Here is a 15,624-nt window from a genome sequence, read left to right as displayed (position 1 = left end):
TGAATTTTACTTTACTACAGTAGTATTATATAATTAACAAAGATAGTTGAGAAGGTTGATTATCAAATTCAGTAATTGAGGATAATCACAACTGTGTACGATGTCAAGTGCTCAGTGAGGGTGCTCATGCAATCTTTTGACTTCTGTTCATATACTGGAAGGTCAAGTCCAAAAACCTAAGAATTCTTATAATTACATTAAAAATCTAGCATGCTTCATAATCATTATCATTAACCCTTTAACTCCTGGATCAAATTTGTAATTCTCCTTACTGTCAACCATACAATTCTTATAATGTTAGTTCAGAGAGTTTAATATTGGATCAACTAATTGCTACTTTTCTTTATTTTCATCACTTGTCTGCTTGATATTGTATTGATATTGTAAGGAGAAATTCTGTCTTGGTCACTCATGGGAGTTGAAGGGTTAACATGCTCTGAACTATGATAATATTGACTACCCTCTTCATGCTTCAATTTAGAATCCTGATATAGTTTCTCAGTGTGTGGCTGCATTAAAAGTTCTACGATTGACTACTCAAACCTCCTTACGTAAAGAAGAATTGTGTTGGCTGGTCTTCAATGGTAAGCAGAAATTTTCTGTTCTTGCTAGCAGTGGCTTAACATTGCCACATAGTATTACTTACATGTAAGTTACATTATTATAAGCTCTAGCAAATTTCCCCTCTGATTGCAATGTATGGTTCACTTTTTCCACATGTTACAGCACAGAATTGTGAAAATTATTTTGCTAAAGCTTGATTGTTATGTGAGTTGAAATGTACTTGTACAGTGATGGCATAAGTTTAGCAATACACTAGATTTTTCATGTCTTTCTTAATGGAAAAAAGACAAAATCTTAAAAAATGATCAATTTGTGGCTTGGTAACTAAATTTAAGAGCAAATTGAACAGTAGATTGCTGTCGTTTCTTTAAATTTCTCAACATTGATATGACTGTGGATTTATTCTTTTTTATCAGGTACTGTGCATATTTACTCCATCTGCAGACATCTAATGGCTTGTGGACACAGCAGCAAGGTTAGAAATCAACCACAACTACACATAAAATTGTAATAAACAGAAATATTCAACTGAGTCCCAAATTTATTTTGGAATTGCATCAATTTGGTGTAATATTTTTTTGTTGGTTTAATGACACTTTGTTTTACATGTAATCAATACAAACTCTTTCATGGCAACATGTCTGATAGTTTGCTGTTGATGATAGCAGCTCAATATAATCAACAGATGTGTAAATGTAATGATCATTATGATTGTGAGGAACCATTTTTTTTTTATTTTACATGAACACAGCTGCACTGTTGAACTTTGGAACTTGTTACCATCCAGTGTAAAAGCAATCTACTATTTTTCCTCTTTTAGGTCCAGCCTAAAATATAGTTATCTCTTAAATTGAGAAACTTATAACCCTCCTGGCTACTGATATATATGTTTATATGTAGTACTGTAGTTTCTCAGTTATAAGGCACATGGTTTTTTCAAGAAAATTCTGTCTTCAGGTGGAAAGTTAGTGCTGAAATTGGGGTGTGTCTTTTAGAAAAAAAATGCTGTTCTACATGTGAGCTACTGTTGGGTCATTAAATTCTAAAAGATTTGTAAGGGTGATGGAAGGTTTAAATTTGTCATGACAAACTGTATCACTTTACCATCAAGTGGTTTGAATCCATTTTTTTTTTCTTTTTGAAGGCTTTAGAGTTCCTTCTCTGGGCTTGCATGTGCTTAGAATCATCTGTTCCTCTCCTCACTGTCAAGTACCTAACATGGCGTAGCACCCTGTACACTGCTGTCTGCCAGTGTTACTTTGATCTCAAAGTACCCATGCATGCGGAAGCATTTGCTAAAAGAGGCTTGGGCAAGGTGAATGAGCTGCAGGAAATTGAAAAGATGAGTACGTCAGAGGCCACTCCAGAGAGTGAAGCAGCATTTCGACAAGCCAAGACAAAGATGCAAGTCATGATATTCAAGAGGGTGGTGTTTGAGACTCGTAAAAGACCGAAAGGTCTTTTGCGTCCAAAGACAAAACCTAACCTCAAGGATTTTGCTCATGTAAGTAATAGTATTAGGGGGATACTTTGATAGGTACATGTTCAGCTGCGTTAGTGCGTACATGTTCATACGTATGTTTGTATGTATTCTATGTATGTAACTATGTGAAGTGAGATAATTTAGTTATCAACTGAGTTGAAAACATAAATTGGCCATAGTAAAGAGTTTCAAAGCTGACGTTCCAAGTGTTAGCCCTTCGTTAGAGCTAATGAACGAGTTGTGGTTTGTGTGCGTGTTATCATGCAGAAAATAGAGCTACGCGATCAGTGGGAACATGGTACAGAGAAAAATAAGAATAAATTTATTGAACGAAAAGCTTTTGTTGATACTGTGGGGATTAAGAGTGACTATTTGAAAAATGATAAATTTTGTTTTAGAGTTTTGCGGTTTTGCTAACTGCCCAGATGTAGGGACTAGCTAACCTTTCAATCCAATATTTTATACATCTTTAATTAACTTGTTGAACTCACGATTTATTTATCCTGTAATGAGACAAACAAACCTTTTTTTTTCCTCTCCAGCATGCATGGCCACGGACTCCAACTGAACGTCTCATGACAGACCTTCAGGGTACAGCTGCCAAATTTTTGGCCATATTAGAGGCCCTTAGTGAGACATACAGACGTACACTTCACTGCGAAGCACCAACTCCTGACGCAGAAGACACAGCCATAGATGTGTGTGCTGAGCTGTTCTTTGCAGGAATGGAGATAATTGCTGGCGGTGGAGGAATAAAACAGGCATTGAAACATGACGGAGTAATTCATCCTTCTGTGTGGGAGTTGCAGAACACCTCTATCATGGAGCTTGTGGCCAAAGGTAAACGTGAAATCTTGTTCATCTTTTCCTCCTCAACTTTCTTGTTCTCTCCTGTTTTCCTGTTTTCTGCCTTTTGGTTGAACTCCTTTTCTTTTATGTTTTCACCTTCTCATCATCTTGTCAGCTTTTCATTTCCATCGTGATTATGATCATCAGTCATCACCTGTGTACAGTTGGAGGTTGTGGTAACCCAATATTATCATTTCATTCGTTTTAAGGGTCATGTTTAATATTAAATTCATTGTAATTTAATCTGTACTTGTGTTTTCATCTTCTCCTCCCTCTCCAGCTCTTGTCAGTTCTTTTGTGCCTCTTTTTCCTCCTTCTTTTCTCACTCTCGCTTGTAACCCTTCCTCCTTCTGTCACCAGTCCTTCTCTTCTCTCCTCCACTGTTCTTCATTGTTCCTCTTTACCAATGCTTTCCCTTCCCTCATATCCTGGAATCCTTCCCTCATCACTCCTCATCATCGCCTCTCTCACCTTGTTCACAAATGCGTCATCAACAATTCTCTACACATACAGGAACAGTTATTTACGAGTTTCAGACTCACTTCTTTTCAAAGGGTGCATCGTAACAATGCAAAAAAAGAAACCTTCACCATCTCGTTTTCCCTTCCAGGTGAGAATGGTGTACCCCTCCCTGCTCTGGTCAAATTTGTCAAGCATGCATTCAGTTATGAACACTGGGAACCATTTGGACAGCTGATTGAACCAACCCTTCAGCTTTTACAGGAGCAGAGTGATATTAACAGTCTGGTGGATATCAAAACACTGCAGCTCATGCTGGCGCTGGAGCCGTTTTACAATACTGTTAAAAAAACAAAGAAAACACCTGCACAGGCAGACGAGGGTGAAACAGGGCCTCATGCGCATGGTTAGTGTGTGTAGAAATATTTGTTGTTTTTACCGCAATTGGCAGTAATGTTACAATCTGAGTGGCCAATTTGCTGTTGTCGAGGAGACTAAAGACAACGCAGCACGGGTCAACGTGTCATGCAATGGTCAGGCGCCGAAAGAATCGTTTTATCTGACGTCAATATTGTGGTAAAAAGCAAATCGACAGTGGTTTAGTGTGGTCTGTACTCTTATCGAAAACGATATTCGTCATCACAGGGGTTAAAATTTGATGCGGACAGAACATCATATTGTGATGCGGTCCACAACATTTTGTGTCAATCTATACTATATTATTACTATAAGTACTATCTTCTACTATTATTTTTTGTTTATTTTATGCATCTCCAGATAAGTTGTAAGATCCTAGACATTCCATAATTATTACCTCGGAACGTTTATACTTGATACATGTTCATGTACTTATCCATCCCCAAGATAAGAGAGTCATCCCTTGAAGATGAGCTTTACTCTTGTGAAATAGTGGTAATGTAACTATATAAACTCAAAATTCATGATTGATTGGCATGACAATCCAATGAAATTTTCCTTTGCCCTTTTCAATTTAGTCAACATTTTTAACCCTAGGCAACAAATTGTACAAGCCTCGAGCATCAAGCTCCTCTGATAATTGAATTGCAATGTTCTACCAAAAGATCTTGAACTTTTGCTGTTTTGCAGGGAGAACTGGAAGTCCGCTTGAGGAACTAACGCATTTAGCGGATGTTATTCAGTCATGCTCTGAGGAGCCTTTTAAGGTAAATCCCATTGTAATTAGTTTAGGTTTTTTTAGGGGGAAATTGTGCTGTAAAACTGGGCCTAGTCGTTCAACGGGCCGGTAACGTTATCCAATTGGATAAATCGCTATCCAGCAGAGAATTACACAAAACGTACTGCGCTATCTACTGGACAGAGACTTACAGTATCTTATGGATAGCATCCTTCATCTTTCTTTCTGAGATGTATTGGTTTTGCTTTGCTTCCAACAGCACTTGATCTTTAAAGGAGATTAAGGGAGGTGATCACCAACTGTTAAGAAGCTCTTGATTGTTAAACAAATTCTCCTCGTCAGCACCTTAGGATTTGTGTAGAGAACAGTATGGAGAATATGCATACTGATGTCAGGGTGTAAAGGGTTTAGTTTTGGTTTCGCTAAAACCTTGCCCCACCTCACAGAGGACTCCTTGGTAGGCGTAGCCATGTGCAAAGTTTTCTAAGTAATCACAATGTCAAGTCATGTACACAATGTGTTTTACTTTTTCTGTTTTCTTTTTCAGTCTGCCATCCTGATGAAAGACATTGATATGATGGTGGATGCTTCTCTATTCCTTTGGTCAAAATGCAAGCCTCATTTCCAGAGAATCCTTTCTTCGTCTCTGGAGAACTGCAAACAGCTGTTAAATGATGTATTTTTCAATCGTGTAAGTATGACATTTGTTTATTTGCTTGAACAGTGTATGACGTAACAGGGTAATTTAGTTTAGTTTAACTGAGTTGACAACGTAAATTGGCAACCGTAAAGGCGTTTCGAGCGTCAGCCCTTCGTTAAAATGAACGACGAAGGGCTGACGCTCGATACGTCAGCTTTAGACTCTTTATGGTGGCCAATTTACGTTACCAACTCAGTTGACAATACTAAATTACCCTGTTATACTCTCCCACCGACACAGCACCACAGTTTCTTTAGAAAATGTACGTGTTTCGCTTTCAATTTTTAATGTACGTGTTTTGATATCAATTTGTCAACGAACTTTGGTTTCTAGTCATTCATTTTCTGTATCTTCATTCTTTTCCAGTGGCTATACATTCTGACAGTGGCACACACAGCTCTCTCCTGGAGTAATGCTGCACTTTTTGATCCCATTCTCAGTGCTGAAGTAACACTGAAGTTTTCTCTGTTGTTGGAATGTAAAGCAGGGACCACTGACAACTCCAGGGTCGGCAGCACAGATATCTTGGAGACACCAACAATTCCTGTATCCCCAGAGACGGTGGATAATAAACAGGTCAGATACTAACCGTTAAACCCCCAAAAGTGACCAGCATGTAATTTCTCCTTACAATATCACCCCTGAATCAAACATTAAGGTCATGAGAGTAAAGAAAGTGATCATTCACTAAATAAGCCCGTGATTGTTAACGGAATTCTCCTTGTCAGCACCTTCGGAAATGTATAGAGAACAGTGTGGAGAATATGCATACTGATACTAGTGTGTAAAGGTTTAACAGCAGAAGAAAAACCATGTTAATGAAACTTAAAGGATGAAGATATCATCTCACATCTTCATGAACAGAGGGGGGGGGGGGTTGGGAGACGTGGTAAAAGAAATAAATTGAGAACGATGGCCGAGACACTCATAAAACGTTGTATGACTTGAAGATGGTCTGCTGGAAACTATAGAGATTTAAACTTAACCAATGTGAGTTGAGCAGGTAATTTAGTGTTAACAACTGGGTTGAAAACGTAAATTAGCCACCGTAAAGGGTAAAAAAGCTGACGTTTCGAGCGTTAGCCCTTCGAAGGGGGCTACCCTTTACGGTGGCTAATTTACGTTTTCAACCCAGTTGTTAACACTAAATTACCCGCTATACTCTCCCACCGACACAGCACCACAGTTTCTTTGGAAACTTACCCCTTTATTCAATGTGAGTTGACCCTGATAACCTTGATTGCGAATGAGAAAACAAATCAAACCTGAAACTTGTACCAATGATCCCCAAAAGAGCAAAATTTTGTGGTAAAATATAACAGAATATACAAGGTAAATTTTGGAAGCGAAGAAAAGTGATAAACTGCCAAAACTAAGGGGAAAAAATCCATCACTTGCCAAACCAGACTGTAAGCGTGAGTGAAGGAAGTATATTCAGCTTGGAGTGTGGTCGCAACATTTCGGTTTTTTTTTTTTTTTTTTCACCTGTGACTATGCAGGAGAGAGCTGAAGGAGAATCACCAGAAAAACCTGCCATGGGTCCTGGGTCTTTGAGAAGTCTTTTTACAGACGTCAGTCAACAAATGATGGTGGCCATGGGTGGGGTGTCTGTGGGTGTAAGAGAGGTGCTCAATAAGGTACTGGGCATCCTGGACCAGGGGCTCAGGGATATCACCAAGGCACGTGATACAGTTATTGACACAAGAAAGAGGAACATTGCTGATATCAGTTGGATCAAGGTAAGGAGGCAACCAGTATTTAGGTCTTAGTTCTAAGTTAGTGAGTTAGTTAGTGAGCTGTCAGTGGGCTTGGATCAGGAGGCTGGGCTTGAAGCTTTACCAGGTCATTGTGTTGTGTTCTTGGACAAGACACTTTACCCTCACTCTGTCTCTTTCCACCCAGGAGTATACATGGGTACCGGTGAATTGTGAAGGAATCCTGACGATATACAAGGCTGGTAACTTGCGATGGTCCAAGGGGGGATGACAAACTCTAATTCACGTTATGCCGCAGAAATCGGGGATGAATATCGGTTTTTTTGGTCCACGTGCCCTCAAGGCTTAGTCCACTGAGTTAGTGTACAGAAAACAGGAGATTTAATAGAAAACATGAATTGGGGTACGCCTCAATAAAGTCTGAGTAACACCCACTGTCTGACTAACTTACAGACAGGCTGGCTTACTGACTTACTGCTGTAACTGAGCAAAACAAACCTAAAAATGTGTATTTTAAAAACATAGTTATATCATGTTTGTTTCCCTCTTTCCTTAAGCCTTCAAGTGTAAGCAAACCTAAGACGAAAGATGATGACACAGAACATCAGGATTCTAACTTGCTTGAGCGGATGATAGAAACTTTGCACATGGAGTTGCTGTTTGTTCGACATAGAGTTGCTGTAAAGCTTGCCAACTTGGGGCAAGGTGAAGCAATAAGTATTCAATATCTTTTCATGAAGGCTTCAAAATTGGAAGAGATTTTCGTGTACATTGGGAAATAAAATCTTTCCAGATTGATGCATGACAGTCAAACCGCTAAATGTTTCTCGTTTTCTTGTACAGAACCCTGTGAACCAAAGAGATCAGCCAAAAAACAGAAGGTAATTGAAAGCACAATATTTGAAATTGTTACGTGATCAAACCAAAGTGACTGTGAGCCACTGAACTCGGAAAATAAAGGGGTTGGATGCTAGACCACTGAACTGACTCCAATTCTCAACTATCAGTTGAGTCCCACGCAAGGAGACTTACGTAAAAGTTAACAGTAATGGAAGGAAGGAGTGATCCAGTGTCGGCGTGATGGATGAAAGGAGTGAATTTGGGTCCTTACAACAACTCGAAAATGGCTTTCAGCCATTATCCGAGTTGAAGATGATGATGCTGGTAAAATCAAACAGTCATCCCTAAATTTTCCTATCTTACCTTACAGGAGAAACCAAAGACTGGTGCTGGTTCCTTACATTTTAGTGATGCAGAGAATGAACTGCTATCTGAGTGCAACAGGAACCCGCTGTCCAAAGCACTGCTGCGCATGCACATGGCGGGACAGGCTGTTACGTCACAGGGTCATGTGGGGACTGAAAGACAAACACAGCTTCTTAAGGTATGATGTTTCAAGTAATCTGTCACAGTTTTGCGTAGGAGCCCTCAGCAAGTTGTTGTATTGTGCTCCTAGGTGAGACACTGTACACCCATATTGTTTCCCCCGGAGATGTAACTGTGTACCAGCTAACTGTCAGGTAGATTTGACACAAAGCCGGGGGAGGTAACCCAGTGACGAACTAGCACCTTGCCCAGGGGGGGACTAGAACTGTGGCTTTGTGTTATGAGAACCTGGATTAGTTCCGGTGATATAGGACGCGAGGCGTGACTGTAACTTATTTTTTTGGCACGCGTTTACTTCCATTGTAGGAGAGCCAAGAGCTGATTGTTAAGTGTCAGCAGCAGGAAAGGAAAGTATCCAGTTGGAACAGACAAACAGACGACACCAGTGACGACAGTCTTCCTTCTGATATCCCCCCGGCCCCTCTCCTTGTGTACCGCAGCTCTGCTGTGTTGGTGTTCAAACCAGCTCCCTTCGAGCCAAAAACAGGAGAAAAGGTACATTTGCACTCACTGACTTTCTCCTTGTTATATATATATATATACTCGTCGAATGCAAAGGTTCACAGTTGCTCAAAACTTAGCCTGCAGAGCAGGCGTAATTTTGGCGAGCTAGTGCTCAGTATTTTCTCGAGGAAAACTTAAGCAGCCATCTTTATTTTTACAGTAATAGAAGTGGGGGAGAGAAGGAAATTTTTACCAAGGGGGTTAACGACGATCAAAAGGAAGTAGAGGGGAGAGGGTGGGGCAATAGAAATTACTCTAACCTTTTCCTGCCCCTTCCCTCACCGTCTACTCTAACTCTAAATCAAACATGGCAGGTCGGATAAACGATCACGAGCTTGTGAAGTTATAATAGGACGTCTGCACTGCAGGCTATTCAAAATTCAAGCCTCAGAAATTACAAGGAGTGGGACTAGTTTATCTTGTAAAACACCTCCCGTATTTTTCAGTTTAGTAGACGCGAGGAAAACTTAAGCAGCCATCTTTATTTTTACAGTAATAGAAGTGGGGGAGAGAAGGAAATTTTTACCAAGGGGGTTAACGACGATCAAAAGGAAGTAGAGGGGAGAGGGTGGGGCAATAGAAATTACTCTAACCTTTTCCTGCCCCTTCCCTCACCGTCTACTCTAACTCTAAATCAAACATGGCAGGTCGGATAAACGATCACGAGCTTGTGAAGTTATAATAGGACGTCTGCACTGCAGGCTATTCAAAATTCAAGCCTCAGAAATTACAAGGAGTGGGACTAGTTTATCTTGTAAAACACCTCCCGTATTTTTCAGTTTAGTAGACGCGAACGTAAGTGTAGCGCGAGGTAGGCGCGAATGGCGATGTACGCTCAAGAGAGGAAGTTGCTTCATCCCGCTTACCGCGCGCCCCCGTATTCTTGCTTGAAAAACGCCAAAAAAAGGCGTCTATTCTGTAGGCAAGGCTAGTCTTTTTTTCTTTACGGTACAAGTATTAGACTTGAAATTTGTAAGGCGCAGAAACGATCTCATGTATTATGGTGTAATTCTGACTTGTTGTTCTGTATTTTAGGTGGCATGGTATCGACTCTTTGCAAGGTCGGCCAGCGGTAATAATGTTAAAGTCAGGCTTAATGACTATCAGCTGCCAGGGACTGGTGAAGAGGTATTCTTTGAGTTTTAAGATATCATTGTTTTTGTATAACAGATGTGAAATGAAAGGATCCTGTGTGGGGAAGTAATCACTGGTGTATTGATAGCATACTATGTAAATCCCACAAACTAAGTGATGTTATCGATCAGTTACATTAAAAGGATTTATGACCACAAGAAATATGCAAGGGTTCAAAACAAAAACTTCTTGATACGCAAGGAAACTTAAATGGCAATCCAATGTTTCTTTTCAAACGCCTCTCACTTGAAATTTGCTCAATTGCACTCCAACATAACAACAGACCGAAGTTGATCAAAGGATTGACAACGCCATCCAATGATTAAATCTCTATCCAGTTGACTGGACAGCGATTTATCCTTTGGATAGCGTTATCCACAACTTTGAACAACTGGGAACCAGTCATTTTCCAAATTGCTGCCAATTTTTTAGATCCCGGCCACTGCTGACATCAAGTTTTTTGTGCGTGGGCTTAAAGCAGATGAGAAGTACATGGCAGCAGTAGCAGCTTACAATGAACATGGTAAACTGATCGGTGGAAGTGTTGGCTTAACATGTCGACCTGTTCTTGCTGCTCATCCATTACCTACCCTTATGGCGTGGGGGTATTTAGCTCAGGTGCGTGACAAGCTTCAGCGTGACTGTTAGATTGTATGGTAGTAAGGCAACATGATGTACTGACAGAATGAACAAAGAGAACTGCGTGACATTGTGCGACGTGACAGAGAGAACTGGGTGGCATTGTGCGGCGTGACAGGGGATAGCCCAAGGCTAGAAAAAGTATTCTCTGAGTTGAGGTGCTCTTACAATGGAAGTAACAGATAGAGGTTATAGAAACCCTGTTTCATGTCGAAATCATAGTTCGTGTTTTTTAAATGGGGTAGCCCTCGATTAAAGGTGCGGCGAAAAAGAGGTTACACTGTGCTTCTATCGCTATACTTCATGTACCACACACAAAGCCTGACACGGACGTCTTAAGAAGTCATTTGAAACGCTGCCCTGAAGGTGTATTACCTGTGTGAAGTTTTGAATGCGTTGTTATCTTGGCTTTGTAATGCGATGTGATTTCCTTTCATTTACAGCTCTCTTTTGCCTCGGGCGTGTTATCAGTAGCTAAATCTGCTGCGTCCGTTTTGTGGAATCACTTTGTAAAGGAGCGTGAAATATTTGAAGAGAACACCAATATCCAAACAGCCAGTTCCGATTTGTGCATCTCTCTACAAAGGTTTGTACTAACGTTGAACAATTCACGTTTTATTTACTTTTTAAAATTATTAATATATACTTACAAGAGCCCTCTATCCTTTAACTCTCATGAGTGACCAGGACAGAAATTCTCCTAACAATAACGATACAATATCAAGCAGACAAGTGATGAGAATAAAGAAAAATATAAGCGAGGGATTATTATTTGATCCAATAACAAATTCTCTGAACTAACATTATAAGAACTCTATGGCAGACAGTAAGGAGAATTACGTATGAGATCCAAGGAGTAAAGGGGTTAATGGGCTCAGAGGTACTGAATACATCGATAAGTAAGTGAAGTTATTTAATTTACTGTTTTGTATTATTTGGCAGAGTCGACGAGGACAGATTGCGCGAATGTTCACCTGTATTGGCGAGACTCTTTCTCCAGAGTATCTTCATATCCGTGGACATTAGGATCAGAGAGGGGCATCTGTTCTGTGACTGTCTGTGTGATAGTGGACCACTTTACAATGGGCAGGTAATTGTTTTGCGTTTATTTTATCAGAGATTTCAAGTATTTCTAAGTACCAAGGGTTTTAAGGCAATTTGGCAGTCTTGCATTGCGCATCCTTACTGTATCCTCATTTCACACTTGACTAACGCGTGTGCATTGAAAAATGGCGGCTTATTCTCTATCGTCGGAGCTCACCAGAGAAGTAAATCGTCGTTTTCTCGCAAACGAGTGCGGTGACGTGTTATTTGAATTTCTTTCCGTAAAATGAATATAAATAAATTTTCAGAGTAGGAAAAGGAACGATTTTAGGAAACGCCAACTCATCATGTACTCGAAAGTATAACTGTTATGTTATTATAGGAATTGTATGGGTCTCTACAATATACTGCTTCTGCTTCTAAAGGAGCTCAGGAACCCTCTCCCCCTCCCTTTTTATGGGTGATTTTCTTCAGGAATGACCTGTGTCAAGCTACTGCTTATTATATCATATCTCTTTATGCAGGTTGCTCGCCTTGAAGAATGTGAGCGTCTTCTTCTTGCAATTCAAGTTTCAGGCTGGCTGAATGACACTGCGCTTTGTTTACAAGCTGTTGTTCAGTGTTATGGACTACTAGCCCCTTTAATTCACCAAAAGATTCCTGCTAAACCAGTTGTACAGGTTTGTGGAACATTGTTTCTGTCTTAACGGAGAAATGCAAGCTGTTAAATCGGAACTGTGGCTTGGAACGCATTTTTTCAGACCCTGCATACGCTTTTTTATGAATACAACATTAGTGGAAATTGATAAATATACGGTTTGTATTTTTTTCAGGTTCTCCTCCGGTGTCATGCTGTACTCCAAGAGGTCCCTTCACTGACACGTCATAGAAAGTCCTCGTCTACTTCTGACAGTTTGTCACACATGATCGCCACAATGACTTATTATATAGCCAAGGTAATGAAGTATATTTTGTTTTAGGGAAAACACCGCACAGTTAAGGATTAGCTAAGCAGCAAGAAGTATGGCGGAGGGTGGCAAAGATTTTGACGGATTGCAAATTGAAAAAAATTAAAAACTTAAGGGTAAACCTTGATCAGGCTCCCTTGATTTTTATTTCAATTAAGTTTGAGATGTCAGGCGTTTGGGATAACGAAATCTCGTGTGTTGCCGTTTAACAATACCGCTTATGCATATTGACACGTAACACGCCCTTGACACGCGTGCAATTCCCATACATTACACGCGCCAAACACTTCTCTACACGAATTTGCGTGTAGACCATAGAACGCTTGTAATTTTGCTACTTCACGTGTGTCAATACACGCACTAGCGTGTTTTATTTTCACGAATTACACGCGTTCGACCCGCGTGTAGGTGCGGCAATAAATGTGAGTGGTATTGTATCTTTTGCATCAGTGCAGGAAATATCCATGGTTCTTTGGTGCTTGTGATTCTTTTCTTCGTGTTTAAAGTCACAATTACTTGAGGGCTCTTGTGTGACATTTCAGATATTACAAATGTGGAACGAGCAGGGAGTAGCTGGGGCCATTATTGAACTCGGCAAGAAAATGCTTAATATCGAAACTGCACCTGATAGTGCTGGTACCATGACAACCATGCAAGCTGCTGCTGCAATGGCAACTGCCACTCTGGGAGGACCGCCACCGAGTAAAACCACCAAAAAGAAGACTGGGGCGACTAAAAAGCCCAAAGGTGGAGGAGGCAAGGGGCTGGGAAAACTTGAGAAGGAAGCCGCTGCCTTCACTGCTGACGCACAGAATGAGGAGCTGAAGGCCTTGGAAGCCTACATCTTAAAACTCAGTCAACAAGGTAAGCACAGCACCGAATCAGTTCCATTTTTCCTCTTAATTCTGAAAGCTAATAGAAGAATGATCAAGCGAATCAATTTGTCGCAAAACTTCCAAGTACAAACAGATGAAGTTTCTTACTTGCGCTTATAAAAACCAAATTGCACTCAAAATCATGTTATTACCTATACCAAAACCAATTTCCGTATTATTTCTGTGGGTTTATCCTTACAGCTTTGAACCGTGATGATGAGGAACTAACTGGCTCAGAAGATCCATCTGTCCTTCACTCAGTTGTTGCCAATCTCCCCGCTCAACAAGCGTACAAAGAAGGTAAGTGAAGGGAGGGGCGCTAACCGGAACATTTACAAGTTGAAGGCATGTTTTGATCCCCTTTGGCAAAATATTAGCCTCAGCCTTATTTAAGCGCTGTGAAATGAGATGCAGTAAAAGAGCCATAGTTTTCAGGATAAGATCGATATTTAGTCCAAAATCACATTAACTCCTGATCCAGTCCTATAGTCGGACGAAAGACAAATTTCGGGTAATGAATGACCAAAGACGAACTAAAATATTTCTTCAATACCTTCCGCTATCAACTTCCACGAACTTCTCTTGATATAAACTTACATTTATTGTTGACTTCCACCTTTGGTGTCAAGACCTTTTTATCACAGATAACACACGTTAAATCTGCTTTTCCACAGACTTTGAAGCTGCATGAGCTATCTGTTTGCTTTATGTCTGACTGTACAATTGTCCATCTTTTTAAGACTGGGATGTGGATTGGTATCTTGGCCTAGATGAATCCGTCTCGGCTGAATGTTCTGAAGAAACTCTCTCTGAAGCATCCTTTGTCTCCTCTGCTATTGACTGACCGAGTGAGGGTTGCACTCCTAACCTTTCACAATCTTTCTTGAATGATCTATTCTGACAGCGTATCACCCGTTCTGCAGAATCCTTTTGGGTGAAACCGCGCTTTGCATGACGTGTGTAGTACTGAATGTTTAACTGTGCCTTTCTATAGGGATGCAACAAGTACAACATGTAGTGAATGCTTTTGTTCTCCCAATCTTGTCTTTGAGTCTGCGCATTGCATGCCATTCCACTCTCAACTGAACAGACCTTTGATACAAAATTATCTTTCCTCTCCTTCACTTCCTTCCTTGAGATGCCATGCAATTCTCCTTAACTTTTGTACATATTTCTTTCAATGCCAGTTCTGAGAATTGAGCATTACATCAGATGATAAACCCCTCTCCATATCAAAGAGTGATTTCAGAATTTTAATCTTTCCTTGTATTCTTTAATCTTTTTGTTTTGCTAATAATTTACAGTGTAATTATGTTTTCTGCCCATCAGGCTCTTTTACGTCGAGACTGTCAAGGTCACCTTTTTAAATTTAAATGCCAAGATATCTTCAGTGTGATCTTTCTGTTCTCTACATTTAATTTTGTAATCACAATCTCTCACAATGTTCTTAACTGTTCATTTGTGTTATAATGAATAACGAATAAAGCACAAGATAACTTACATTCTTGCTCTCTCCTCTTCTTTGAATTCCTTTTTGTCTAATTATGTTCCTGTTTTTGGCTGATGTGTTTGTTTTCAAGCTTCAACAGTATTACACTGTGAAGCTTTCTAGAGAAAAAATAAATCTGCTCTGTAAGCTTGGAAATACTTTCTCTGCTCATTAAAAAGGCATCTTAAATGAAAAAAGATAATTTTCACTTCCCGTTTACTTCAGAAACTTTTAACTTGAATGAAGGGTCTTCATCCATCGTCTGTTCTTTCCTCACCTTTTTCAAAGTGTTATATGGATTGCATTTTCTTGAAATGATCTTTTTCTGCTTGTTCTAACGAAGTAAAGCTCCCTCTTTAAATGTGGCACGAACCTACCCCATATAATTCGTGTTCTCGTTTGTGTTCGCGTTGGAGCGTGTACTGGTTTTAGAAATGGACCATCAACATGCTTATCGTCGTATACATATTTACCCTTCCCTCCTAACAGTACTCAAATTTAAGAGGAGGACTCGCTTCCTGGGCTTTTATGTCCAGGTGTTGGCTAAAGCTCTTCAAGAGGGTCTGACAGAAACAGCTCTGGATTGGACCAATGATACCATGACGTGGATCGTGAGGTGAGCAAGTGGTGGCATCTGGTAACAGCTGAAATCACTTTAA

The 15,624-nt window shown here is 40.1% G+C and overlaps 1 protein-coding gene across 1 annotated transcript in view; it reads left to right on the top strand.

Annotated features, from left to right (window-relative positions):
- The window catches only part of LOC131777200 (cilia- and flagella-associated protein 54), a 38,495-nt gene that overhangs the window by 4,498 nt on the left and 18,373 nt on the right, over positions 1-15,624 (top strand). The window contains exons 6-27 of the mRNA XM_059093433.2: positions 482-584; positions 981-1,039; positions 1,709-2,068; positions 2,590-2,887; positions 3,507-3,761; positions 4,463-4,539; positions 5,059-5,202; positions 5,578-5,787; positions 6,711-6,950; positions 7,484-7,631; positions 7,770-7,807; positions 8,137-8,310; positions 8,619-8,807; positions 9,852-9,944; positions 10,383-10,568; positions 11,033-11,175; positions 11,532-11,679; positions 12,158-12,313; positions 12,467-12,589; positions 13,144-13,465; positions 13,678-13,776; positions 15,455-15,581. Coding sequence (XP_058949416.2) covers positions 482-584; positions 981-1,039; positions 1,709-2,068; positions 2,590-2,887; positions 3,507-3,761; positions 4,463-4,539; positions 5,059-5,202; positions 5,578-5,787; positions 6,711-6,950; positions 7,484-7,631; positions 7,770-7,807; positions 8,137-8,310; positions 8,619-8,807; positions 9,852-9,944; positions 10,383-10,568; positions 11,033-11,175; positions 11,532-11,679; positions 12,158-12,313; positions 12,467-12,589; positions 13,144-13,465; positions 13,678-13,776; positions 15,455-15,581 — 3,692 coding nt within the window. The remainder of the gene's footprint in view (positions 1-481; positions 585-980; positions 1,040-1,708; positions 2,069-2,589; positions 2,888-3,506; positions 3,762-4,462; positions 4,540-5,058; positions 5,203-5,577; positions 5,788-6,710; positions 6,951-7,483; positions 7,632-7,769; positions 7,808-8,136; positions 8,311-8,618; positions 8,808-9,851; positions 9,945-10,382; positions 10,569-11,032; positions 11,176-11,531; positions 11,680-12,157; positions 12,314-12,466; positions 12,590-13,143; positions 13,466-13,677; positions 13,777-15,454; positions 15,582-15,624) is intronic.

This window comes from Pocillopora verrucosa, chromosome 11 (assembly GCF_036669915.1).
Source record: "Pocillopora verrucosa isolate sample1 chromosome 11, ASM3666991v2, whole genome shotgun sequence".
NCBI classification, from domain to species: Eukaryota; Metazoa; Cnidaria; class Anthozoa; order Scleractinia; family Pocilloporidae; genus Pocillopora; species Pocillopora verrucosa.
The sequence above is the reverse complement of the archived record's forward strand: the minus strand, read 5'-3'. Positions and strand labels throughout refer to the sequence as shown.